General features: G+C 33.5%; 2 protein-coding genes across 6 annotated transcripts; one reads left to right on the top strand and one right to left on the bottom strand.

The window, feature by feature from the left end:
• The first annotated feature begins 232 nt into the window (after positions 1 to 232).
• On the top strand, positions 233 to 13,107 carry LOC110097011 (protein REVEILLE 8-like). 5 transcript variants are annotated; one of them, XM_028696248.1, is made up of 9 exons: positions 233 to 765; positions 1,865 to 1,922; positions 5,280 to 5,403; positions 5,477 to 5,644; positions 5,801 to 5,926; positions 10,324 to 10,424; positions 11,751 to 11,810; positions 12,501 to 12,601; positions 12,684 to 13,107. In XM_028696248.1, the coding sequence occupies exons 1-9, from the start codon at positions 440 to 442 to the stop codon at positions 12,700 to 12,702; spliced, it is 1,083 nt and encodes a 360-aa protein (XP_028552081.1). In that variant the 5' UTR covers positions 233 to 439; the 3' UTR covers positions 12,703 to 13,107. The 5 variants fall into 5 exon arrangements, with proteins under 5 accessions (XP_028552081.1, XP_020678871.1, XP_020678873.1 ...); XM_020823212.2 differs by having other exon boundaries at positions 234 to 765; positions 10,315 to 10,424; XM_020823214.2 differs by having other exon boundaries at positions 234 to 765; positions 5,798 to 5,926.
• Positions 13,108 to 14,636: 1,529 nt separating this feature from the next.
• Positions 14,637 to 27,150, bottom strand: LOC110097010 (sphingoid long-chain bases kinase 2, mitochondrial). The gene is made up of 12 exons (XM_020823210.2): positions 26,880 to 27,150; positions 26,719 to 26,795; positions 25,672 to 25,725; positions 25,503 to 25,562; positions 24,501 to 24,578; positions 24,364 to 24,410; positions 24,234 to 24,274; positions 23,819 to 23,903; positions 23,618 to 23,732; positions 23,380 to 23,502; positions 23,210 to 23,310; positions 14,637 to 14,993 (listed from the first exon to the last, which is right to left on the bottom strand). Exons 1-12 carry the CDS (start codon positions 27,025 to 27,027, stop codon positions 14,864 to 14,866), a joined length of 1,059 nt encoding a protein of 352 aa, XP_020678869.1. The 5' UTR covers positions 27,028 to 27,150; the 3' UTR covers positions 14,637 to 14,863.
• Between the last annotated feature and the right edge of the window lie 445 nt (positions 27,151 to 27,595).

Below are 27,595 nucleotides of genomic sequence, written 5' to 3'. Positions count from 1 at the left end.
AGCACACAGAGTTGCAGAGTTAAATTCATTATAATTTTGATTTGCAAATCACTTTCTTTTTTTTTTCCTATCCGCCCGATTTAAGTGCCGAAGAAGAAGGTTAAAAAAAAGGGCTGTGGATTATCTTACAATTAAAATAATAAAATATATTTCATTCCCATCGAAAATGGTATCGCTCTGCCATTTTTTTTTTTGGTTGTGGTCTATATAATAAGCTGGCGACCTTCGACCGCATAGTTAGTTTGTGGTTGGCATAGCTCTTCGCACGGCACACGTAGCCCTCCATTCCGCTCTTACCCAAGCAACGCAAGGGAAGGCCACATCTTTCCATCGCTGGAAGCCACAAGTCCACACAAGCAGGAGAGAGAAGCAGCTGAGGGAACTCATCGAATCTGACGGTAAAGAGGGTTTTTTCTCGCGGATTGCGGCGTCGATATCTATGTTATACGCTATTCCGGCGGCCGAAGGCGGCGGTAGCGAGTTCAGAGGACAAGCAGGATTTTCTGCGGACTCTTTTCATCGTCATCATCATCAGCAGCAGCAGCAGCAGCAGAAGGGGATTCCTACAGGCATGGTCTTCCAGGAGGTGCTCGGTTCTATTACGACCTCTGCTGCGGCTGAGGAGACCTCGTCGGAGGATCCAAACAAGAAGATCCGTAAGCCGTACACCATCACTAAGTCGAGGGAGAGCTGGACCGAGCAAGAGCACGACAAGTTCCTCGAGGCTCTCCAGCTGTATGCCTTCGTTCTTGCTGTCTCTTTTAGGTTTTGGCTTACGCTTTGGAATTAGATATTGCTGTTTGCTCAATCGATTATTCATTTCTTTTGCTATCTGCTAGATCTGGGTTCTTCCTGTGTATAGTTTGTGGGTTTGGAATGAATTATGGTGTGATTACTGGAACCTGGCTATTTATGTACTAGGTTCTATCGCCGCTAGTTTTCCTGGGTCTATTATGGAATTGATTAACTTTTTGAAGGTAGCTAGTTATCATCTGATATTTGTCACAAGCAATTTTTTTAGGGGGAATGATTAGCGATAAATCTGAAAATATGTGGCTCCAACCAGTGACCTTGGAGAAAAACCTCTCTAAGATTAGACCCATGAATACTTTCACTTCACAAGCAATTTTGAAAGCTATTTTATGAAAAAGTGGCTTGAAGTTTTGAGTGTTGTTATGCTCAGTTACCGGAGAAGATCCTCCTTAAACGGATCCTGTCTGAGCTTGGAAACTGTTAAGTATGATTTAGCGGAGGGTTAGCACTCTGATGCATATACTTTTTGTATATGTCTTGTGATTAATTTATATATTTCAAGCTTTCTTGTTATTTTTTACTAAGCTGGTGTATAAACAAATATAGTATTTAAGAGCATTTGGGCACTTTTAAATAAGAAGAGAAGAAATCTGATTTCTGATGATTAAAGCCAAATAGTTCGGCAAATATTTACAAGATTTTCAGAGTTGGTGGAACTCTATGTTGTTCATTGCATGTCAAATTAACTGTTTTAGCTCTTTCAGATTTTAATGTAGAATGCATCTTTTGATCTTCAAGCTTACACGGAAGAAAAAACAATATTTGATCCACTTGAAAGTGGAAAATCAAGTGAACCGAATCATCTTTTGGGCTGAATTGTTGAGGAGAACTGGGTTGCGCTTATCCCTGTATATCAAACGTGATCTACTTAGCCAGTACATCTTGAAAATAATCTTTTATGGTTTGTCTAATTTGTATGTATGCTTATGACTGTTCAGCTTTTCATGGAATGACTACTGAGTTGTTTATTTTGCAATCTTTGCTAATTTAATATTTTGAAATTTCACACTTCTCATACTTAATCTTTTTGGTCTTGCTTTATTTGCTTCAGGTTTGATCGTGATTGGAAGAAGATAGAAGCATTTGTTGGGTCAAAGACAGTTATCCAGGTATTTCAAAATTCTTTGAGGCAAATAATGACATCAAAAATAAAGTTTAAGAAACGTGTATCAAACATCTAATGATTGTCTTGTCATAACAAATGAAGTTTGTGTTAAATCCCCATTGTCCCTTGGCCCTTGATCCTACGACAAGCATGGGAATCCGTGGGAGGCTCACCTGTTAAATCCCAGCCATTCCTTACCTCTTAATCCTATGGCCAGCATGGGGATCCATGGGATGCTCACTTGGATCACTCCGATCTCCTTCTATATTTGGGTAGTTGATTTAGAAAGGATTATATTAAGGCAATTATGCATGATTCCGTAATTATTTATTTTTTTATTAAGATATATTGTATATATCTATAAATATGAATAGTTTTGTATAACAAAATTAAAAAGCCTTTTTCCCTCTCCAATTATCTGAATTTAACATGGTATCAGAGCAAGGCATTCGGATCTTCTTAAAAAATAAGAGCGTGAGAGAGGGAGAGCTAGTTATTGTGTTCTGTTCTGTTTTTGCTCGGGTGCGTCTAGTGCAACCGAGCAAGTGAGAGGGCTTCCCTTTGCGGTCTTCTGTGTACGACTCTCATGCGCACCTACCTGGGGCCCGAATCGAGTGCAGAAGAGGTTCAAGAGAGGGAGCGAGCAGGAACTTCATGCGTGCGTGCGTACGTGCCTGAGCGGGGACGATCGGCCCTCTTGCTTGTGCTGGAACCAAACAGAGTAAAGAATGAGTGGTTGAAGAGTTGTACATGCCATCAAATCCTCCACTCGAAGAGCCCCTTCTTGCCCCCCAAATCTAAACCACTTATGCATGTTCCCGATCTGCTATCCTCAGATCTGGGAGATGTAGAAGGAGGTTGGACAGCAGAAGAAGCCAACCTCTCCCAAGATCTTTGCCACTAAGATCAATCCCTCAAATCAAATGAACGCCACTTCAAAACCCACATTCTCTCCTTCTTCGTTGTCGCTGAGGGAATCGTCATTTAGAACCTTGTAGGTTGGATTTGGACTGAAGTCAGTTCGCTAGGTTCGAAGCTCGCCAATGGAATGGTCCTGATACGTGGAGTTGCCCAATCAATGTGCACGGTGGGGAAGAAGATGACTTTCTTGGTGGTAAGGTAGTTCACTGCTACAGTCAAGTGCGTGCTTATGGTGAGCATGTAGATGGTGAAGTATGCTACTTCCCTAAGTAGGGATTCGATCGTGGATATTGACGGTGAGGCTACATAGAGATTAGAAGCACTTTATCCTACCCTGAAGGAGCTAGCGCTTGTTGGTTCTGTAGGTTCCCACCACCGGCCTTCATTGTCAGAATTATGAGGAATACAGGTTCCCACCATTGGCTTTATTGCCGAAATTATGAGGAATATAGATTCCTACCATCAGCCTTTATTGCTGGAATTATGAGGAATATAGGTTCCCACCACCGACCTTTTTGTTGAGATTTTGAGGAATATTGAACCTTTCACCAACCTTCACTATTGGACTTCTAATGAATATTAGTCCATCTTCCTTCGTGGGTTCAAGACTGAGGAGAGATTGAGCGGGAGGGCTTCTCTTCCGTGCAACGTCCAGAGTCAACTGAGTAGAAGCTAGAAAAGTAGAGCGTAGGACCTCTTTCGTGCGTATGGAAAGAGCTAAGAGTTCCCTCTCGTGAGGGTCTAGGGTCTGGACAAGCAAGGGTGCATGACCTACACTCCTTTCTATGATCAGGCCAGAGGGAGGGCCTTGCGTGTGTCTGTACAGTACCGATCGAATATGAATATTCAAGTGGAGTCCGTGTGGCTGTAAAGTGTCGATCACATATGAGTATTCAAGTGGAGTCGGATGGCTGATTTGCATTTGGCTGCTGGCTGGCTTGATCAGATGGGAGGAGATTTGTGTGCCAAGCGCCGAGCCACTTGAGATGTGTTTTTCTGCTACTATCCTTGAAGCTTGTCAAAACCCTAAAAACATTTTTTTCCTATTTTTGTGTCTTCATTGCTAGCCTTCCATTGTGGTTACTATCCTATCTATAATTAATGCAGCCTTCATTGCTACCCTGCCTAATATAGCCTTCACTGCTACCCTTTGCCATTGCAATGTCTGAAGCTAATTTCTCCCAAAGCTTTGGCCAAATGAAGAACTTTATGGTGAACCAAAGGACTTGATAACTCTACTTCACTGAGACTAATTATCAAGCTAGGAATGACATATTTGTATTCCCCAGCTTGGAGGGGAGTGTTAAATCCTATCCGTCCCTTGGCCCTTGATCCCATGGCCAGCAAGGGGATTTGTGGGAGGCCCATATTTGGGTGGCTAATTTAGGAAGGATTATATTAGGGCAACTATGCATGATTCCATAATTATTTATTTTTTTATTAAGATATCTTGTATAGATCTATAAATATGAATAGTTTTGTTTAATAAAATTAAAAATCCTTTTCCCTTTCCAATGCTCTGAATTTAACAGTTTGCATATTAGATTCTCTAAGAATGTAAAAAAGAGATCTAAGCTGCAGTTATCCAATAGTAAAAAATTATATTCCAAAAATCATTGTGCGTGCACACCTGTGCCTATCCTTACTTATTATCAATCATGTAATTGGCATCTTGAACTAGTTCAAGCTACAGTGGGTTCTATGATCTATCAGTTATCAAGCTCTAGTGGTCTGGTTTGTAGTGCTTTCTAACAGGAAACAGATCAAAAGTATGTTGGACATGTTACTTCATTATTGATACCCTTTTAATTTTGGTTGATTGTCAACTTAGCCCTTGCTTTTAGATCCCTCAAACATCTTTAGATATTATTTTTACCTTTAAACTACTGTAATGTGCTTAACCTCTTACATTAATTGGCTGTTTTTTCTAGATACGGCTATTCCAAACCAAACTTCATCTTATCACGGTGTTCATATTGTAATTAAAATGCGGGATTTATTTTGCTTCAGGTTTTGCTAATATCATAAAATTTGCTTGTATTATTCTTGCTCTAAACTTTTGAAGGTATTATATGGATGTGGAGGTTCTTTGATTTCTGGATAAAATGGAGGCATGCTAAAATTAGAAAGAATACTTGGTGAAAGAATTTTATTAGAGATGTTGGCAGTGGCAAGTATGGAAGATTTAATATTGCAAAAGAGATGTGATGGTTTGTCCATAAATAATATTGGGTTTATGATGGACCAATAAAATAGATTGATAAAATTCATGTGAAATAATAAAGAAGGAAAATAGGCAGACAATGTGAAATGAGCTTCTCATTCAACGCTTAATAGGAATTAGGAATAAGTGGACAACGAGGATTCATAAAGCCAACCTCAATTAGTTGGAATAAGGTGTTGATGATAAATTTTAAGTTCATGAAATGCATTTTTGCAGATCAGGAGCCATGCACAGAAATACTTTTTAAAAGTTCAGAAAAATGGAACAAGTGAGCATGTCCCACCTCCTCGGCCCAAGCGCAAAGCTGCTCATCCATATCCTCAGAAAGCTTCTAAAAATGGTAAGAGTTAATACTGTCATTAACTTTCAGCAGCTTGTGGCTAAAATATGTTTTATTTGACATATTTTCACAGGTCACCAAGTGCCACAGCCTACAACTTCATTTCAAACTTCCCCATGTCTGCCTGAACCAGTCTATACTCTTACATCAGATAGGTCATCAGTGATTAGAAATTCTACAAGTGGAGCAATTTCTTCATGGGTCCCTATTCAGCCTGTTGAAGCTTTACACACAATAAAAGGTTTAGCTCTTAATAGATCATTCAACTTCGCGTCAGTTAATTACAACTAGCTCTATCACCCTTGATTAAAAATAGCACTATAACCCTTCAGAAGCACATATTGTTTACATAGTGGCTTGATCTTTATCTTTACTTATTGAATTTGTTTTGCAGAAGATGCTGGGCCTACAGGAAGTATGTTGCTTAATAATAGTTCTAGCAGCAGCAGCACTGAAAACCCTCAAAGGATAAGGCAAATTTGTGAAACCACTGATCAAGGGCATCATGTCCCATCAGTTCGCGGTACAGAACTAATTTTACTCGCTAAAATACATATTTTCACAGTTGACGGCATTGCACAGCTTGTTTTTCATTAATGTTTTGATTGAACTTGTCCCTTCAAAGAGAAATTATGTAATGTCAAGTAGATGGAAGCCAAGTTGAATTAGTGGTCCTTCTGAATGGGGATTACATGCTAAGAATTTACTTCTGTCTGGAGCTTTTTTGAGTATTCTTAGTGCTTCCATCTCTAATTAAACAAGAGAACAAAAAACTACCTCCAATAATTAATACACTTAACGTGTTGGATTTCCATAAGGAAAGCGGAAATTAAGCCATCAATGCTTAATTCAAGATTTAATAAGAAAATATTAGCTAAGTTTCGCTTGTTCATGCTTAATCAATGTTGGCTTTTCAATTATGCTGCTCTAGGGATCATCCTACAGCTGTAGGGTCTTTAGTTTTCTTGCATGTTCAGTGGGGTGGACTAGATATGCTTGCACTTGTTCTTCTGTATCTTCAGCTTGTTGTTGGAATTAAGTGGAGAATGTCATTGGTGTTCTTCTTTATCACTAAACAAATAATCTAGGTTGTTTGGTTCATTATATTGAGTGCTGTATTACCTCAATAGCAAATGTTAGTTGTTTGGTTCATTGATACCTTAATACGGTTAGCTATTCATATAGCATCAAACTCGGGGTTGTTTGCAATATTTTAGATAGAGTCTGTTTGGTGAAAAAGAAATCTTGAGATAGTGGAGCTAAGACATTGTCTACTTTCAAATATTTTGCTACATGTTATGGAGGATTTGTTTGAATTGCTGCTATTTTTGTGCCTATAATTGCTGCTACCTAAGAAACTTTTTTTCAAACTTGAGCTTTGTATATTCAAATGCTAAGCTCAGTGTGTCCTTAGTACTTATCTAAGCATTTCAACAAATGATCCTGGTTAATATAACTACGCGAAGGACTTATCCAAGTATTTGTGCTTAAAAAAATAATAATAAATAAATAAATTAAAAAGTTACGCAGATGAAATATGCAGTTTAGTTAAAAAAAAAAAGAGAATGGACTACGGTCAAGAGTAGTCATAGTAAAAGGTTATTTTTCTTTTACAGTATATTACTATTACTGTCAATATTGACTTTATAGAACATCTTTAGTAATACTGTTTATCAAATTTAAGATTTTTCTAATACATGTAAATTTAATATATCTGTTTGCATCATAAAAGAATTGATTAGAAATGTTTTTTTTTTTAATTTTTTTTTATGGTAATGATATCAATATTTTGACTGATATGTGCATCTAATATACTATTTGCATGGCATAATGGTAACAAGCTTCCCTTATATACCCTTTGACCTAAATGGAATTTCTTTGGATAGAATTCATTGATGGCTGATTATAGTTTATCTAGTACCCAAAAGGTTGGAGTTTTATGGAAATTAGGACATGGACATGACACGACATAGACATAATGACATGTTTTAAACTAAAAGTAGGACACGACACACTATTAATACAATATTTTCTTTTATAAATTATCCTTTTAAAATAATTAATCAATGCTCTTAATATTAAAATTTTCATTCAAAAAGCACTACACAATGAGGTCTAATATCATGTGAGAAGCTTAAAGGTTAATAGAACAAAGCATAATATTAGTTTAATTACATTTACACATCACATGTACTTAATTTTCAACAGTACAATAGCATTAAAATTAATCATTGGACATCATTTTTTTAATATGAACTTCACATTGTATACACAAAATGCCAAAAACTCAAAAGATAGTATATAATCTTCAAAATAATCACACTCAAAATATGATCACATTGATATATCATTAATATTGTAAACTTAGTGAATAACAATCATTTAACTGCAAACTTCCTTTCATACACCAATTGTATTCAAGATAATACAGATTCTTTGTTTTTCTTTTAGATTTTTTTTCTTAATTTCATTTTTCTACTAGTTTTTTCTCTTTTCACAATTGCAGGATCTAGCAGAAGCCCTATGCACCATGCAAACCAACTAAGAATTACATTTTTTGGAAATCCAAAAATCCCTCTAAAAAGCTTATTTCCAATTTGCATCCATTGGCACACTCACTAACAATTCCATGTGTTAATGGACTCTGTTGACAAACACCTTGACTATGCACCTATCGACCTCACACCTCACCCCATTAAGGATCTCAATCTTCAACTGCCATTCGGGGATCGGGTAACCAAATCACTTCTCATCACCCATTCCTACCTCTTAGGAATTTTAAATTTCTTTAAACCAAGAAAATTTAGATTCCTCATTTTAAAGGGATAAACGTAGAAATTTGGATCTTTAAAGCACAAGAATATTTTGATTTTCATAATACACCTGAATGTCATCATATTCGAATCGCCTCTTTTCACCTCGAAGGTCCGGCAACTACTTGGTACCCATCATTGCATTTGAAGGACCAATTATTTTCTTGGCCCGACTTTATCCTTTCTTTACAATAGTGATTTGGTATCTCCACACACGAAGATTTACATTAGAATCTTTCAAAACTAACTCAACAAAGTTTTGTCATAGAATATCAAATAGCATTAAAAAAACTTGTGTTTAAAGTCTCTTAACTTATCGGAATCCACACTCATTAGTATTTCATATCAGGACTTCAACAAGAAATCCAATGTGAACTTCTTGCACGACCTCCTATGGATTTAACACGACGTCATGAAGAAAAAATTCAAGTTTTATTTCTTTTTCATTCCTCCTCTTGGAGAAAATCATACCATCCTACTCTCAAAAATACTAAATCTAATTCTTTACATTCTAGCATCAATTCAACTACTACATTATCTCCCATTCTCTCTTCCCTCTTCTCTCTTCTGCACCAACTATCCCTAAGCCTCAAAATCTTCCAATCTGAAAACTCTCACCAGCTGAAATTCAATTTCGTTGTGAAAAATGTCTATATTTCAATTGTGATGCAAAATATGGCCCCAAACATCGTTGATCAATTAAGTTCTATATCTTACTGGCACTGATGACTTTGACTTAGCATATGACTTTTTTCTCTCTTTTATTAATGATGAACATCTAAATCCTCAACGGGAACCAGTCTTAATGTTTTAGCTGGACAGTTCAACTCATTCTTTTCTATTAACCAGCTCAATTAATAAGCATAATGTGCAAATATTAATTGATAGCGGTAGTACTTATAATTTCATTCAAGAACACCTCATCACCAAATTATTTCTTCATCCTCAACCTAGTAAACAATTTGATGTATTTGTGCTTATTAAATTGTAATTATAAATGTCCTCAAGTAAACAATACTATTCAAGGCTATCGAATTTGTTTAGATCTATTTGTTCTCTCAATGCATGATGCTGATATCATTTTTGGCATGCAATGGCCAGAATCTATAAGACCTATTTTACACGATTATCAAAATCTTATTATGTGATTCCATAATCAAAATAGGCAGATTACACTGACAAGCGAATCCCAATTATAATGTGATCCTATTTCCTGTAATTAGTTCGTGCAATCATTTCTCATTCTCCCACCATTCAACTCTTCACTGTTCAATCACACCTCATAGATCCAACTTTTTCCTCTACAAACCTATTGGCTAATTGCATAGATAAACTCACAACTCATTTACCCCTTTCCATTCTTATCTCAAACAATTCCAACACGTATTTCAAGTTTCAACCTCCATAAGGCCTATCCACCACCTCGCACTATTGATCATCGTATTCACCTTCCTTCCTTATCTAAACCTATTCACATCCAACTTATATTTATCTACTTTTTTCAAAAGAATGTGATGGAACAATTAGTCTCTGAAATGCTTCATCCTGGCATTCTTCGTCATATTTGGCACTTCTTTTATTTGTTTTAGGTTGAAGGGTTCTTTAGTAACTAGTTGGTCTACTAAAGTATTATAAATACCTCTCTAGTTGTAAAAGCTTATTATGGAATAAGAAATTTATGTTTTTTCCTTCTTATGCACTTCTCTTCCTTTTTCTTTGAAGGTTTACACCTGCTCTAAAAAGGTGCCTCATCTTCTTGACCCTTCAAGAAGCTTATCATGATGTGTATTCATGTCCTATCAAAATGTGTCCTTGTGATATTTAGCTCTACTTTTAATAAGGAAAAATACATCATATGCCCTTTTTAGTATGTTGGATGTGTGTGAGGGTGTTTTGGAAGTGTGTTCATGTTTGACAAGCGTCCGACAAAGACAGAAGGCTTTTGAAGTGTTTATGATTGATATACTTAATACGTATACTTTGTTGGAATGTTCTATATTATTTTGTGTTATAATCTTATATGTTCATAGCTTTGCTTCTTTGTACTCGTCTTGGTTTTGCTTTATCTCTTTATTTCTAATTTTTGTGTTTTATGAAGCTATGCCAGACTTTGCTCGAGTTTACAGCTTTATTGGAAATATCTTTGATCCTAGCAAAAGAGGTCACTTGCAGAAGTTGATGGAAATGGACCCAATTGATGTTGAAACAGTATGCCATCTTTCAACTTAGATTTAAATTCTGCTCCTTCAAATTCGTGTTGCTTTCAGGTTTATTTTTTATTAATAAATAGTTTTAATATCGGTTGATGGAAGTTCTGTTATGTATGAGAATTATGGAATGGCTTTGCAACATCTACCATGAATGACCAGCAACAGTAATCTATTATTTTGTTCTTAATATAGATTTGTCCATTAAGACATGGAGTTCATGGTAGAAAGTAAGATTACGAACAACAATCCTTTCAAATGAGAGATTATTTTGTGCGGTGTCCTAACGTGTCCGGAGGTCAATCCGGACGCGCCACATCATCCAATGTATTGTGCATTTGGTGACATGGCGTGTCCGGATTGGCCTCCGGACGCGGTTGGACACTGCATGTAATAATTTTTCAGGAAAGACCTTAAAGTTGATGGGAGCATAAGTGTGTAGATGGATAGAAAATGTTCTGAGTTAAAAAAAAAAAATGTTCAGTATAGATGGAGAGAAATTGTATTCTTGTGCCACTCATAGTTCATTTCCTTCATATATGTTGCTCTCGTTTAAGATTTGAACCTCTGCATAAGCATGTTTTCTAGATTAAGGTTTCATTTGGAACAGATTTTTTATTGCTTTTTAAAACAGCTCTCTAATACAAAAATTACTTGAATTAAAAATTTGTGTACTTGAAAACTGCTTTAGAAAGTTGCCCCAAATAAAGTATAAGTCATTTTCTGTGTCCAAACCACCTGTGTCTTTAATTGTGGCCATTTTTTAAGTTTGCTAAAGTCTTTATCTGTTTAAATTTAACTTTGCCGAGCCAGCAAACATTCTTAATAAGCATATTTATGTAAGGGGCTTGAGCCAAAGATAAAATCCTATCTATTTAGTATTTTTTATATCTCCCCTATTTATTCTGGATTGGGTTTCAGGTTGAGATAACTTAAAATATTTTATATTAGTTTTTATATTTGGTTGTCTGTAGAATCCATAAAACATCACACCAAGTTAGATGGCTGGTTACAGATATTGATTTCTAAACGAAGTAGTCAATTTCATTAAAAACACTTGAACCTTTGTCCCAACTAGACTGTATATCTTCACATCATTCTGAACCTTTTTATGTTTTTTCCGGGATAGCTGTGTTACATTTTTCTCCTGAAACTTTCTGATGGTAATGTTTGAGGCATTTTTTTCTTTGAAATAGCTTTTGTTGTTAGTTAATCTAGTGCTGATTTTTGCCCATGTGCCTTCCGCTTATGCTATTTCAACTTCTACGATTCAATTGGGTGATTTAAATGTGTTCGAATCATTGATATCTTAATGTTCACTGCACAGGTTTTATTGCTGATGAGAAATCTCTCCATCAATCTGACAAATCCTGATTTTGAAGACCATGTGAGTGCCATAAAACTTGCAAAGCTGAAATTTTTCTAATTAAAAAGAGTGCATGTTTTAGCTATCTTAGGTCTATTTGTTAAAAATGATGCTAAAATATATGAGGATATTAGTAGTAGAATTCAAGTTGAATATTTGAAATGGAGTGCATCGTATCTGACGGTCTGTTGTGTGATAGAAAAGTACCTCTCAAATTTAAGAAAATTTTATAAGATGGTGGTGAGACCTTGAATGCTTTACGGTGCATAATGTTGGCCATTAAAAGAGAAGTATAAAATTAAGTGTTGCAAAGATGAGGATGCTTAGGTGGATAAGTCGCTTTACACTTAGAGACAGAATGCGAAATGAGTTTATACATGAAAAAGGTTGGAGTAGCTCCAATGGCAAATAAGATAAGAGAGAGCCGCCTTAGATGGCTTGGTCACATAAGAAGTTGGTCTTCCAATGACCTTTTTAGGAGAGTAGATGTATTAGATTTGACGTATGTTAAGAAATATAGAAGTAGATCTATAAGAATTTGGTTAGAAAGTATTAAAAATAATTTTTTTTAATTAAATTTGAATGAGAATTTAGCTCTTAATAGTGAGATAAACAAATAAAAAAATAAGTAAAAAAATTTATTTCATGAACAGATGATTGTTGTTGTTGTTATTGTATTCAAGTCATTCTAAAAAAGTTGTATTCTTGCAGAGAAGGCTGCTTTCCCTGTATGATGCCTGTGCGGAGGAAGGCAAATCAAGCGGTACTAAGGGCATGCTTAAAGCTGCCGAACCTATAAATGTCCCGTTCCTGTAAGTCTCTCTCCTCTTTTTTCTTTTCTCTGTTTCAATTATATTTCAACCAAGTTATCATTTTTATCAAATTTGTTTATAGGGTGAAAGCCGAGCAATAATACTCTATTATTAATGAAATAAATGTGAGCTGCCTTTAATGGTGTTTACGCTTCTTGAAGAAGAAACCTCTCCGGCATGCACTGTATTTGCCTCTGTACAAAACTGACAGCCCTCTCGAATGGTATCTTTTTTGAATTGTATATTTGTTCTTGAGGTTTATCTATGTAAATACCGAGCTGCTTATAGGGTAGAAGAGTAGATAAATATATGATGCTTGTTGTATTAAAATGTTCTTTTTTCTTCTTGTTTAAAGTTTCTTGACAGTGTTGGGCTTGAATTTATTGTAGAGAGCTTTTAGCTTCTGAATGTAGATCTGTAATCTTTTTTTTTTTTGGTTTTTTGGTTTTTTGAGTGTTAAAACTATATAGATTTGAGCAAAAGAGATTTGTTAATATTTTTATCAATTAAGTTTGCTTGATGTGTTGTATCAGTATGGGCATTAAAATTATTGTGTTGAGATTAGTGTAATTTTTATTTATTAATCATAGAGTAAGTTTTAGTTTGATATTTATTGTAGAAAGTAATTTTTTTAGCTTTTTTTTATGATTGAGGTTTGAAAATTTACAGATTTTTAACAAAAATTTACTAACTTCTAAACCATCCGTAAATAATTCAAGCATAAATGATCCCATCAAATTTCATGTATATTATAACTTGAATCATAAAGTTAAAAAAAAAAATCAAAGTAAAAATCTTTACGATAAAATTAAAATTGAAATCGATAGCTAATTTTAAAACTACTGAACAATGAGTTCAAGTGAGGATCCTATATTGGTTATTCAAAATAAAATAAAGAATGTGCAAGGAATTCTCTCAAATTATATTTTTAGAATTTTGCTTAGTCTCTTCATTTGATTAGCTTGAACTATGAGGAGGAACAAAAGGAAAATTTATCTTTTATGGAGCAGGAAGCTGTTAAATTAAACTTGCTAGAATAGTTGCAGGAGACTGAGGCAATTCGTAATAATCTTTTGTATCTGCATGCTTTAAATAGAACATAAGAATGAGATTTTTTTTTTTTTTTTTTTTGGAAAAAATATAGAAAGATAATGTGCAGATTCTTTGGGTCAAAATCATGAATCAGTGCTTTAAACTTGGGAGGCCCCAGCAAGATATGCTAATACAGATGAATGGAAATTACTGCAAGGATTTCTATAAATAAACCACTCAGACAAATATGAGCAATGTTCACACCCCTAAAAGATTAACTTATTTTAAATGCTTGGCATGAAAATGAAACAAGCAAACATTATATCATTTAATGTAAAAGATTTTGGGTGTTAAGAATGTAATATTAAAATTTTGGGTGTTATATATATGTAAATAGCATGAAATAAAGTGGTATGTATGTAACGGATTTACATACATATCACTTTATTTCATGCTATTTATATTCTAACACCCAAAACTTTAATATTACATACATACTACTCATAGAACAAATATGAGTGCATGAAATAAAATGTTAAAGTTTATAAGGTGGAATGGGTGGTAAGAATAAAATATAGGAGTGTTATATTTGATATTAAAATTTTATATGAGTGTTAAGAATGTAATATTAAAAATTTGGGTATTGGATATGTAAATAACATGAAATAAAGTGGTATGTATGTAATATTAAAGTTTTGGGACATTTGGATCAATTAAGACAAACTCACACACACATCACATACATAAGACTCGAATCCAATACCTTTCGGTTGAGAACCAAACTACCAAAGCCCCCAACCAACAAATCAAGATGAGTTGCGTAATGTAAAAGATTTGAATCTTAATAAAAAAGTAGCATATACCCATATACATTATACTATAAAAGTATAAATATCTTCTTCTAATGGCCACCAGCGAATTACATGATTCAAATTAAGCCACCAATCAAGATTCAAGTTAATATTAAACATGGGCGTATATCAATTATCAAGTTAATCAACAATAAATAAAAATTCACCACAAAATTTATTGCTTGTTTTCGAATGGTTAATGAGAAATGAGTTACAATATTTCATTAGCTAATAGAAATAAATAAACTCATGGAACCATTTAGAAAGAGCATTACAAACAACAGGTAAAAAACAATTACAAAATTTCATTAGACGCTAATAATAGCTAACAAATAACCTGGAATGCTTAAGGAGGTAGGTCATAGATATTGATATAGATTTAGACGAAAAAATCAATGACAGAAGGCAAAATCGAACACTTAACTGGAAGAAAGCCCAGATGTTCACCATCAGACTGCACATAAATGTCACCATTGCCTTCTACCATGGCAACTTCAATAGACTTCACACTGCACAAAGAGAGACTGTCAAATAAAAGAAACAAACAAGGTATTTATAGATTGACCAGTGATTCACCAGTAGATGGAAAATGTCTCAGAAAAATTTAAAAAAGTTAAGGAAAATTTTATAAACAAAGTAAATCATTAAGCAAAATAAAATAGTGTACATAAAATCAGATTTGTAAAGTATCAAATTTCTACCGAAATCAAGAGTGCAAAATGAGACGATAATACATTAGATAGGAGAAATATATAAGGATAAATTTACCAAAGTAGAGAAAAATAACGTTTCACACTAGATATGACTTTCCCCGAAAACAAGTAATCACAATTGTATTGTGTATGAAATTTCTAATCCAATTTGCACTCACAACATTGAAAATCGAAAGAGATTTATTCAAAACAATTTTAAATTTCATGCCTTAGACCGTTATTTCTAAACTCTTTATCATCGAAAAGCTAGTAGAAAAGGTTGGCAAAAGATTATTCTCAATCTAATTTTTAATCACAATTTAATTTCAAATTGGCAAAACACAATCAACTTCAACAATTAAAAGAAAAATCGTAAAGCAATCCACGTCATCGGTCCCGTTACTTGCAAATCTTACCAATCACACATGTCGCCCAAAGATCAGGATAGTACAACCACCACAATGTCAATTCTATATGCTAACTTAGCACAATATACATCCAAAGAGTATCCCGCAAAGATGACGAGATTCCGTTACACTTTTTTTTCTTCAGTTCTTTTTATTTTTATTTTTATTTTTTGAACGATTCCTACAACATTATTTACAAATAATGATGTATTATCCAAGTATGACCAACTAGAAAAAAATTAATCCAACAAATTAAACTTTTGATTTAAAATCCAACAACATTCTAGCATATTTGTCTTTAGTTTATGGGTGAATTAACCCATTTAAGATCAACACCGATATCATGTCATTCCAATAAACTAACCTAAAATTAAGAAATACCCTCCTCAACCATACAATCTTCACAACCTTCGTCATAGGCATGTTCTCAGAACAAAAATAACAGATAAAATTAACCAACTAAAGAAAAGAAGATGCATACAATGCACAAAAATTATTGCTTGTTTTGATTCTTCCAACCTGAATAAATGTAATTATTCTAATGATGATTATAATAATTGAGAGAATTGGCACTGAAAAAAAATAATTGAGTGCTGCAATTGACATCATGTGAATATGAAGTAATAAAATATTTAAGTTGATGCCCCTATTTTTTTATGGCTAATATGATCCAAATATTTTTATTTATTGGATATCTGAATTTGAAAATCTTTTTGATTGAAATTATATGATCGATCATGAATGTGTTTAGCATGCAAATATTATATTAGTTGGTGCTACCAAAAAATTTTGGTTAGGAATCCAACATGACACGAACAATTTATTGAATGTCAAATTAAAATTTGGGCTTATAGGAAAGCTAAAGTGATACACATGTATTTAACCACCTATTACAAGTCTAGATTAGTTGAATAACTAAAAACTTTAAGCCAAAACAATCGAAATACTAATGAATATTTAAAACAACTTGAAGAGCGGAATTCTAAATGTGATTTTCAAAAAGAAACATCAGTAGTAATAGCTAGGTTTTAAACGATCTTTGTCTTGCTATCAGAAGACTCTTTTAACTAAGGAATGATGAAGAATCTCAACATAAAGCCTAAGACATGGAAAGGCAACTACGTATTTCTTTTAGAAATAATATCAATCAATCTAGCAACATTAAGGCAGGGTTCTGTATAGATCAATCAAGTCAACTGCTGTATGCCCCTAACTGAGCCTACAAATACACCTACACATTCTAGAAATCCTAATAAACTATTGAAGTTATCTGTTAAAAGTGTGATGGAAAATGTCATTTATCTCTTGATATTCTCATAAAATTATGGTTGTTATGAAATAATCTAATGAGCCTTAATAATGAAAATGTTGAAGAATTGGAGGATAATAAACCTTTTTTGTTAGCTTAAATATCCTATATGGTCTATTGTAATATTCTTAATGGATTCATCTGAATTTGAAGCAGGAATGGAATCTAAAGTGGAAATAATAATAATTAAATAATTCAGAGTTTGATTCTCAATCTTTTAATGATTCAACTTCTCTTCAAGAATTAGTCATCAAACAATCTATAGTTGTGCATTCCCCATTTATGAATTCTATGACTTTATTATGTTTTGTTGAACATTTGCATGAATTATATATTAGTTTTCAAATATATGTTAGTTTTTAAAGATATGTTGTTATACATGATGAAAGACATGATTATCATACAATCTTTAGAAATTTTTTTTAGAGAACAATGAATTGTTTGTTTATCTTTTACATATGATCTGCACTTTCCCTAATTGTCTTTCTCAACCAGACCCATAAAACCTTATTATAATGGTAGTCAACAAGAATCTAATGTGCTTGTTCATACTTTCCTTTTTAATATTAGTATTAGTCATCTTTTTATGATACAACAATGCTACCATTTTGAGGCAATATCCAATCTCCAGATCTTCTTTATGCTCTGAAAGGTGAAGTTTAAGCCCGTCCAAGTATGCTTTTGTTTTTTGGTTTTCATTTCTATTGATAACTGATAGGAAACACTTGAGTTCCCAAATGTTTCTCACCAAAACTGAAGTTGATCCGATGGAAACTGCTGTTCACAGCAGAAATCTGCTGTTTACAGCAGATTAACAGCAAAACCACAAGGAAATCTGAGAGAAAACTCAAAGAAAAGCTTGTATTCCACTAGTTGATGAATAAAATAGCAAGATACAATTGATCCTCAATTCGAGAGGAGGATCGTTCTCTCCCAAATCTCTGGCAACGCCAAGAGCCCAAAGAAACCTAAATCTACCAGATCTCAAATTTCAGCCAAATTCAAGATGATCAAACCCTAGGAAAATCTACTATTTAATGCATACAAATCAAAAGGAATTCCCTAAACAGTCCCTACGTTCAAATTTCCCTCTCAAAACGCTCAAAAAAACTTCCTAAACGGCTCTATGGGGGCGGACGGGCCGCTCGTTCTCCGCCAGATCCGCCTGTTTGTGATTCCCGCCCGTGAACCGGTCCTGCCTGGACCGGCTGGACCGGTCCAGTGGTAACAATAACATCAAAGAATACTACAATTATTATAAAGTGATAGAAATATTGTCTGCATTTAAGAACTTCCACCACATAAGTCTCTGCAGGAGAGATCTTCCCGTCCTAGAGGAAGTGATGTTGCAAAAATCAACTATTTTGTTCAGACTTCAGAGACACTCCATTTCTTATAGTTTAAACCCAAAAAGTCAAACCAAGAGACAAAATATCTAAACCAAGCTTACTTTTAGTTTTAGGTATTACTAGCCCATTATTATTTACCAGCTGAATTTCTATTATTTATTATTTTTAAGCTAGTTTGAAATGTAATAAAGATTAGGGTGTCTCGCACCAATCTAGGGTTTGATTTCTTTATAAATAAGACCTCCCATGAAATGAACAAAATAACTTGATTGGATGAATGAAATTTGAGTTCTTCTATAAGACCAGTGGCCAAGGGAGGGGGGCTTAGAGGCCCCCCCACCCCCCACCCCTTTTTCCAAAATTTTACATTAAAGAAACTGTTGGAGAGTTAATTCTTGCTACCTATTCTTTTACTGCAACCTATTCTTTAATCAACCAAAAATTTAAGGCTTCAGTTTGCAGTTTGCAATTCCTATACTGAGCCTACCATCCCTCTTACATTTAATTTGCTTTCTGTTTTATTTTCTTAGCTGATTTTGCTAGTGCGGTTTTTATGTGCACATGAATTTTGGTGTATTTTATTTACACATTTTCTGGATGCCTCCCCCTTCATAGTTTTGCTCCCTTACCCCTACACATGTAACTGATTTCTTTCTATTTTAATAGAAATGGGTTTGTCTCTTAATTTGTCCCCAAAAAAACAACAGATTTACCTTTTACTGCTACCTAACATACATCAAATTGTGATTTTAAGCAGTTATTAATCTTTAATCTTGCTCTGTGACTAAATATATACATGTCTGTGGAAACAATGTTGAAGTTAGGCCCCCTCCCTAAAAAAAATTCTGGCTCCGCCACTGTCTAGGACTTCTTTTCCATATTGACGCTTGAGAATTCACATCTCTTCTTCTATAGCTTTGAGTATTCAGTAACTTATTTGACGTTTCAACAACTTGAAGAATTGACGTTTGGAAACTTTTGTTATTTAGCTTCTACGGTTCTTTGCAATTCTATTGCGTGCTATGCAGCAATATGCATTTCATTTGATTCATTGTGTAACTTTAACAGTTATGTTTGTCTTACAGTTAATTTCTTAAGAATTCTTAAAGTATGACTTTTTAGATAAACAGATTACACCATATCATCATCGTTAAATTCCATATATCTTTTATCAAATTTTTAGAGTAGAGAAATAACTATCATAGATAATAAAATATTTTCATGCAAATCATGGATAAAAAAAATAAATAATACATGGAGAAATAATGAAAATTGTTTTATATGCTCTAATGGATATACAACAAATAATTGCATGAGAGGAGAACCTTAAATGTATGTTTATAAGATTTCATAAAATTTCGCTAAGATGAGTGGCAAGCTATATAAATACAATGTACATTATATGAAAGTGTAATCTCTTTAAACAAAATAATCAAAAAGATCTAAAGAATTATTGATCATTGAAACCAACCAAAAATTTTCTGGAAAATAAGGCACAGGAATAAACCATGGGTATGTTTATGAACTTCTGACTTCATTAAAAAAAAATTCGTGAATTTGTAAGTCAGAAAACTAAAAAAAAATCAAATGGATATCGATTTAATTGATATTATTAGCAGATAAATCCTCAGTTTCTCACATAAGCTACTAGATAAAAAAATACTTTTTTTAGAAGAAGATATTCAACAAAGGTGGAGCAGGTATTTTGCTAAACTTTTTAATGAAGAATATGAAAATATGATTGACTTTAGTAACTTTATCACCCTAAATGAAAATAAAGATTTTTGTTTTTATCGGCGTATAAGTAAAACCGAAGTTAGAGAGACCTTAAAGAAAATGAAGTGTGGAAAAGCTGTTGGACCTGATGATCTTCCAATAGAGATGTGGAAATGCTTAGGAGATGAAGGAATTTATTGGCTTACTTTTTAATATTATTTTGAAGACTAAAACGATGTCAGATCAGTGGAGAATGAGTGTGTTAATTCCTATTTTTAAAAATAAAGGTGATGCACATGAGCGTGTGAATTATAAAGGAATTAAGTTAACGTTTCATACTTTAAAACTATGGGAGCAAGTTATGGAGCGTAGGTTGCGGCGTGATACAAATGACTAATGTTTCTCAAAATCAATTTGGATTCATGCCAGGTAGGTCTACTAAGGAAGTCAAACAATTATTGAGAGGTTTGATGGAGAAATATAGAGAGAATAAGGAGGATCTACATATAATATTTATTGATTTAGAGCATATTTGTGCCCCTAAGATGCCTTTGGGCACATGGTCAGATATTAGGGTTCAACTTTTATCTAATTGTCCCTATCATGCTAACCAATAGTGAGTTGGAGGTCAGATATTGGTATCCAAATTTATTTTAATTGTCCCTATCATGCTAACTAATAATTAGGTGTTATGAAGTGGGTCTTACGAGAACAACTCATTTATGTAAATAAACTAAGATGCTAACTCTAGCATCATTTCCAATTTCATTGAGTTCTTCAGTATTTCATGTTTGAGTAGCAAGTTGTGAAGGCCTAGAGTGAATACCATCTTTGTGTGTTTTCCAACCCAAAATTTGTATCCTCCCAAGCCGCCAGGGTGAATCTATAAACATGAATTGTCTCTAAGGGGTTCTATTTCCCCTTACAGAATTCTTAACAGGGTTTGGCAAACTTTAAGTAATGCTCGGAAGAGGTAAATTCAACCATGAACGTGTTCTACTGACATTAAGGCTTCGTTTGATTCGGTTTATGCTTTCATAAAAATGAGTTTTAGAAAAGGAGGTTGAGAAAAAGCCGTTCAATAAAATGGAGTTTCAATAATGAGATATGTTTGACTAATATTTTTAAAAGTGCTTATTAATACTTGAAAGTAATTTTAAATTGTTTGTTTAGGAGTTTTGCTTTTGAGATTTTATTATAAAAGACATTTTGTGACCGAAACTCCGTTTTGTGACCGAAGAAGCAGATACGAAAAGAATTTTGTAACCGCCGAAAAAATGATGTTTATTAAAAAGGAATTATTGTTAAGCTTTGATTCCAAACAGTAAATACTAATTGATTTCGGCTTATTCAAACGGAAATGGAGAAAAAAAGCCTAATCAAACGAGGCCATAATATAAAGTATGAAAGTAAGTATCAACACAATAATGATGAATGGATTAAAGAGAGAATCCTCTAGCTAGATAAGGGAAAAAGTGGATGTTGTCAAGTGAATTAAAGCATTAGATTGTAGATCCACCATTTGTGGTTCAATTCCCATTATTTTCCCTTAACATTGTCAGCAAGTATAGCTTGCTAAGTTTTATGGATAAATTAAGATTCCAATTTATGTTTATGTTTAGATAGGATCTCATGTTTAGTTTCCAATTCAAGTTTTGACTCTTACTTAATTTCATATTTTTTTCTAAAAAAGATGAAAATTTATTCCATATATATTATAAAGAGGCACATGCCATCAAATGGGACAAACCTTTGTTACATGTACCAAATGAAAATACCCAACATATATTTTTCCAATAAATGAGTAATAGTGTGAGAAGGGATTGAACACATGACCTCACAGTTGAGAGCTGGGATATGAAACACTAGGCAAAGACTCGGTTCAACTGTTGCTCAATTTCAAGTTGAGATGCAAGCAGCGGCAGATTTAGCATGGGGGCCTTGGGGGCACGCCTCCCCACTGACCTCTTAATGAATGCCTAATTAAGCTAGATATGATTTCTAAAAAAAAGTTTTGGTAATCCTTAATTAAGAAAAAAAAACTTTTATTTATTTCCCCTCATGCTTCTTCCGTTGTTCCGCTCTTCTGCTAAAATCTAATTCCTTCATCCCTTCCGTCATTGCCAGTCGTGGTCGATGATCCTCATGGAGAGTTCGGAGGCGGAGACAGAGTCACTTGCTTCTTTCTGTCAGGTATAGTAAATAGTATTTTTATTTTTTTTTTTGGAGAATAGGCATAATTAATAGTATTTTATATATAGTAAATTGCTTTTGCTTATTAGTACATCACTTTAAAAAGAATGACTACAGTACGTCATTATTGGGATATGGTGTGAAAAGGCCAAAGTGTAGGCCTGATAGAATTGGATACATTACACTAGTTTAAAAAGCTTAGAAAGTTTTATATCATCACATGAGATCTAATCTAAATATATCTGCGATGAAAAGCAAATAGTTAAAAGAAATTAAATAGTTGTTGTTTACTTAATTTGTACAAGATTTTTAACAGTGCATGTTAATATAAATTAGATTAAATAATTTCTACTTTCTGTTAATATTTGAAACTTATATTTTCAAATTATTACTTAATTATATTGAAAAAATATATATTTAATAGTATTAATAATGAAATGATTGTACAACGATTTCAAAAAATGAAGAATTAGGTACGAGAAATTATAGAAAATATGTAAGAAGAATATCAATATTTAAAGTTCTCATATGTATATTTTTTTCTTTATCATATATTAATTTTTTTCATGTTGAGTATGACGATTTAAATTTTTTTATATTTAAAACCACTTATGTCAGTCCCAAGTCCGGACGAAAAAGATTGAGGGTTTTTTTAAATTCAATAATTTGTGCCCCCACGTGAAAAAAATCATGGCTACACCCGTGGATGCAAGAAGAAGTTATTGGGGTTTAGAGAAATTTCTAGTGCATAGTCTATGATGGGTTTTGATGCAAGTAGTTCATATTTCACTTTAAATACATAATTTGATGAAGAATTATTCTATGACTAATCTTTTTTCAATATCTAATTCAAATGACACTTCATCTTGCTATATTTTCTATTTACAAAACTTTTCAATAATTAGTTGGATTTTATTGCATGTAAATCAGACATAATAAAACCATACCATGGAAAAACAATTAACAACAGAGAAATTTTATGGGCAAAAGGGTTTAGAACTAACAATTATACAAGTTAACAACAATTTAATAAACATCTCTTAAAACGAAAGAAATTACCTAGTTGAATACACACTTTTTTCTGATAGATGTGATCCATTGTACAGCTTGTATAATTTGAAAACAAAATCATACCATTTGAAGTCTTGAAGAATCACCACCTGAATCATCGAAGTTCTGGCATTACATTTCTAGTAAAATCACAGAGAACAAATTAATATTAGAAAAACCTCCAGGTCTCCACTGCAAGGATCAGCAGTAGGTACAATCTTCATGCCACCACCAAAGAACTTAGCATTCCCAATGCAAAGGGCCGTGACTTTATCATATACCTCCCAATCTTGTCCATTAACCTATAGTGCACAATACGCAATAACTTAAATTTTTTTAAAAACAAAATAAACGGAATAGGAAAAGCATGATGAAGATAAATCAGAAGCCTCTACAAAATATTTGATATGATATTACCTTAATCTTAAGGTCTTGATTATGGTGTCCAATAAAAGCTCTCAAGGCTCCCAAGACATAACAGAAGTTTCCAAAACTTTTGTACTTGGAAGCATAGTAGCCTGCTTTTGCACTCCTGCAATCTCAAAAAAAAGTGAACATTATGTATCATGAACAATCAATTCAATATTCTGAATCAATCAACAACGTTGACAAACATACAGATGTATATCAGCAACATTAATGAAGTAATGCTGTTCCCCTCCTGATAAGGTCATGAGACCAATGTCTATTTTCGATCTAAATCCTGCATGAAACATAATGGAACTTAAGGTTCTTGCTACTCAAACCAAACAAAAGAATTGCGATGAATTTTGAAAAAAGCGGTAAGGACCAGAGGAAGTCACCTTATATAACTGCAAAAGAAAATTCTCAAAGCAAACATATTTGTTGGATTTAAAAGAAATTTCATTCATCTTGTGGCGCTAATAACGATATATAATATATTGTAACACAAAATATATTTGAGCTCACTAATGCCATATCAGTCCACAGACTTCAAAAATAGAAAATAACTTTGCAGAGATACGCTGACAACTACTAGAGGAGGCATTTGTGTTGAGTTGCTTTAAGTAACCTTTAGCAATTCGATCTATTGCCTGATGAGGATCATTTTTCCTGGTCAAACAAATCAAAGCAGGTTCTCATGAGATCAGCATTAAGAAGTTATCAGTTTATCAAAGGGTCCATTGCATCATAGAACTAACCACCCATATGTTCTGGCAAAATCTGAACCAGTTCCCAGTGGAATAAGCTGCAAATGATAGTATGATTTTTAAAAAATCAATTTAAGAAGTAAAGAGAGAGTACTACGTTGAGAAACAGATGGCCTCCAATTACTCACTCCAAGTGTAGTTGCATGTATGGACCCTCTTTCTAGAGCACATATTGGTTTTCCTGCCCAAAAGAAACCGTTGACAACCTGCTAGTTGAAATGAATGACCTAAAGGTCACAATATGTGCAAATAAGAGTTTTTGACTCGCAAAATATGCATAAATTTTTAGATTTTGGCTATGATGGATACAGGTCTTTACAGAATGATAAACAAATAGGGGTATAATTTAAGTTAGAAGTTAAATAAGAAATTATGATAAATAAGTAATGAAGAAAAGGTAGTAAATCAAGAGCAAATCATATCTATAATAATGCAAAACAAAGTGGGCATAGTCCTGGGAGTCCATTAATAATTTCAGCAAATAACTACATGAAAAGCTTTTATAAATCTAGGCAAATACTCAAATAGATTGCAGACAACAAATTAGACTATATTAGACTTGTAAAACATGTCATAAGGATAAAGGTCACTGCAAGGGAAATGTCAGTGTTTATCATATTCAAATAATCAAATTTTACCTTCAATAGGTTTTTCACTTGTCTTATCTTGAATTTTTGGTAGAAACAACGTTCAGACTTTAGAGTCGAAATTAGAATCACACACCCTAATGAAAAAAAAAAAACAGAGCAAGGAACTAAGAAAAAAAAATCTCAAGCTGATTGAATTCACATTCAATAAACTCCAACTATGCTATATGAAGTTTGGGTTACTGCAGCCCCTGGTTGGGTTTTTTCATGGATCAAAACGCCTAAGATTTAAACCTCATTTTTTTTGTAGGAAACTCTGATAAAAGTTGGTTACAGTATACTATCTTGAACTGCTACTGTTGTTCCATTGAGAACGCTACCTTATAAAGAACATTAAGGAACAAGGACTGATGAATTACACTGATTTAGATGATGTTAAGTTTATTTTCATGAAGATAATATATCCTTAAGACTAATTAAGTTAAAAAGAAATATGTACTGGCTGGTATCCAACAAAAAATATCAACACATTCGCATTTGTACCTCATGAAGAGTACCATCTCCTCCAACAGCTATGACAGCATCTGCTCCTCCTCTTATTGCCTATACTCCCGGTATTACTTTTCATATTAGGGCTTGTTGATATCTCAGACATGGAAAAGAGAATAAAAGAATAAGGCTCATCTATCATGCTTTAAATGGAATTCTTTACCTCTCTGGTTATGTCCATAGCTTCAGAAGGACCTGAAGTAAATGATTCATGAATCTGGTGATATTGAGAAATCAAAATAATAAGAATGCATCAAAAGAGATTAAGTTTTATTACAGAAATACTTTGTTAAGAGTAAATTAAATGTTTTAAGTTTAGGTAATTGATATAACCCAAAAACGATTGCAGAGGTCGTTTAGCCCAAATAAACAGATAAATTCACCAAATTATTGTTGCCACATACCAATATCTTTAATCACTAAGTTTAGAATTTTTGTTGAAAAGAACTATTGAACTACAGGTATGAAAACTCATGAATACTGCATAATCAGCTTAAAATACAAATAAGATAGTCAGGAAATAAATTTACTTTAATCCATTTAAGATAGAAGTTTGATTCTATAGTTAACACAAACTCGCAATTATATCATACATTCACTGGAAATCTGGAACTCCCTAGCTGCATCATATTGAACTAGTAGCAGAGTTACAGGGTTAGAAAGCTATGTGTTTGGTAAGATTGATGACGATGATGATGATCTACATTACAGTTTACAAGGTCAACGATGATGATGCTAATCTATATTAGCCAGGATGTCATGGACACATGGTTAACCAAGAACACTTAAATAGAGAAAGAAAGTAATCAGGGGAATCGAGCAAGAGAAAGCAGATAAATATCAAGTATAATTCAATTAGTTAACCATTCAATAATCTCGAAGCTGAACCGCCCCTCGGAATTGCAGGGCTACGCTACACTAATCCATACTCTTTAGCACGACAACCAGATCTTGATGCACGGAATTATAATTAACACGGCTAAGATAGGCAATGATTAGATTCCAACGCACAAAATTACAAAACATTATTACTTATAGCGGCGCATCAAAAAACAAACAATCCTGATAAATTTGGATTTCCCATGTCAGATTAAATCATCGAATTTAGAGGATCAAATTTAAATTTAAATATTTCGAAGATTAATCAAACGCATCAGAAAAAAACTCAACAAAATAAGACCGTAAGCAAAAACACAAAAAGAAATCTTACGTTACATTGCTCGCCAAGGCGCCTTCTAAGATAAGGCAGCAGCTTCTTCCACTCCCTCCCCGTCCGGCCGTTTGCACCTGAACCAAATCTACAAATTCCAGTTATTCAAACTAAATAGATGGATAGGATATATAGATTGTAATCCAAGAATAAGATATAACCTCTAGGGTTGACTACGAAGACGAGGTCCCTTCTCGAGCGGGGGGTGATTCCGGTTCGATCGAACGATAGGTCAAGAGTGCCTGATTGCTCCGCTCTCAGCGAGAATACGGACTGATTCGGCAATGCCGCCACCACCACCGCCGACATCACAATACCTAATTCTCTACCCTATCTGAGGTCAGAACGAGGAACGTTCTCGGCTGGTCAGCGTATTCTTCGAAGGGAATTGCTCTCTCGACATGATTCCTCGCCGCTAGAAGATCTTGACAGGTAATACGACCACGCTGCCGTGTAAAAAATTTATAACTAATTAAATTTGGATTTTTTTTTTTTTTTTTTTTTTAAATTTGGTTTTTTTTTTTTTTTTTTTTTGAAAATTGTGATTTTGATGGGTTTGCAGTTTGCTGTTGGGGCTGCAAGTAGTAGTAGTATTAAATATATTTTTGGGTAATTAAGTAGAATTTCATTTAAATGGGATCTAATCAATCCTCTAAATTAGAATTTATTCAAATTTCATGTAAGTTAACTTCTTAAAAGTATTTGATATTATGGCTATTAAAATTGGTTAAATTTAAATAAATTACTTAAATTTTTATTTAAAGATTTAAAAATTTTAAAGGATTGAAACATATTATTATATTTATCTTATTTATATCAATCATAATTAAATTTAATGATTGAGTTATAATATATTAAGATAATTAAATAATAAATA

The sequence above is a fragment of the Dendrobium catenatum genome, unplaced genomic scaffold (genome assembly GCF_001605985.2).
Source record: "Dendrobium catenatum unplaced genomic scaffold, ASM160598v2 fragScaff_scaffold_725, whole genome shotgun sequence".
Taxonomy (NCBI): domain Eukaryota; kingdom Viridiplantae; phylum Streptophyta; class Magnoliopsida; order Asparagales; family Orchidaceae; genus Dendrobium; species Dendrobium catenatum.
Note: the sequence above shows the minus strand (reverse complement) of the source record. Positions and strands in the feature narration are given on the sequence as shown.

Excerpts from the sequence above, each read along its gene's own strand:
- LOC110097010 (XM_020823210.2), bottom strand. The coding sequence starts at position 27,027 with ATGTCGGCGGTGGTGGTGGCGGCATTGCCGAATCAGTCCGTATTCTCG. Across the intron at positions 26,796-26,879 it reads CTTCGTAGTCAACCCTAGAG|GTGCAAACGGCCGGACGGGG; the intron begins GTTATATCTTAT and ends GATTTGGTTCAG. Across the intron at positions 24,411-24,500 it reads TACATGCAACTACACTTGGA|CTTATTCCACTGGGAACTGG; the intron begins GTGAGTAATTGG and ends TATCATTTGCAG.
- LOC110097011 (XM_020823211.2), top strand. The coding sequence starts at position 440 with ATGTTATACGCTATTCCGGCGGCCGAAGGCGGCGGTAGCGAGTTCAGA. Across the intron at positions 5,404-5,476 it reads TCAGAAAGCTTCTAAAAATG|GTCACCAAGTGCCACAGCCT; the intron begins GTAAGAGTTAAT and ends ATATTTTCACAG. Across the intron at positions 10,425-11,750 it reads ACCCAATTGATGTTGAAACA|GTTTTATTGCTGATGAGAAA; the intron begins GTATGCCATCTT and ends TTCACTGCACAG.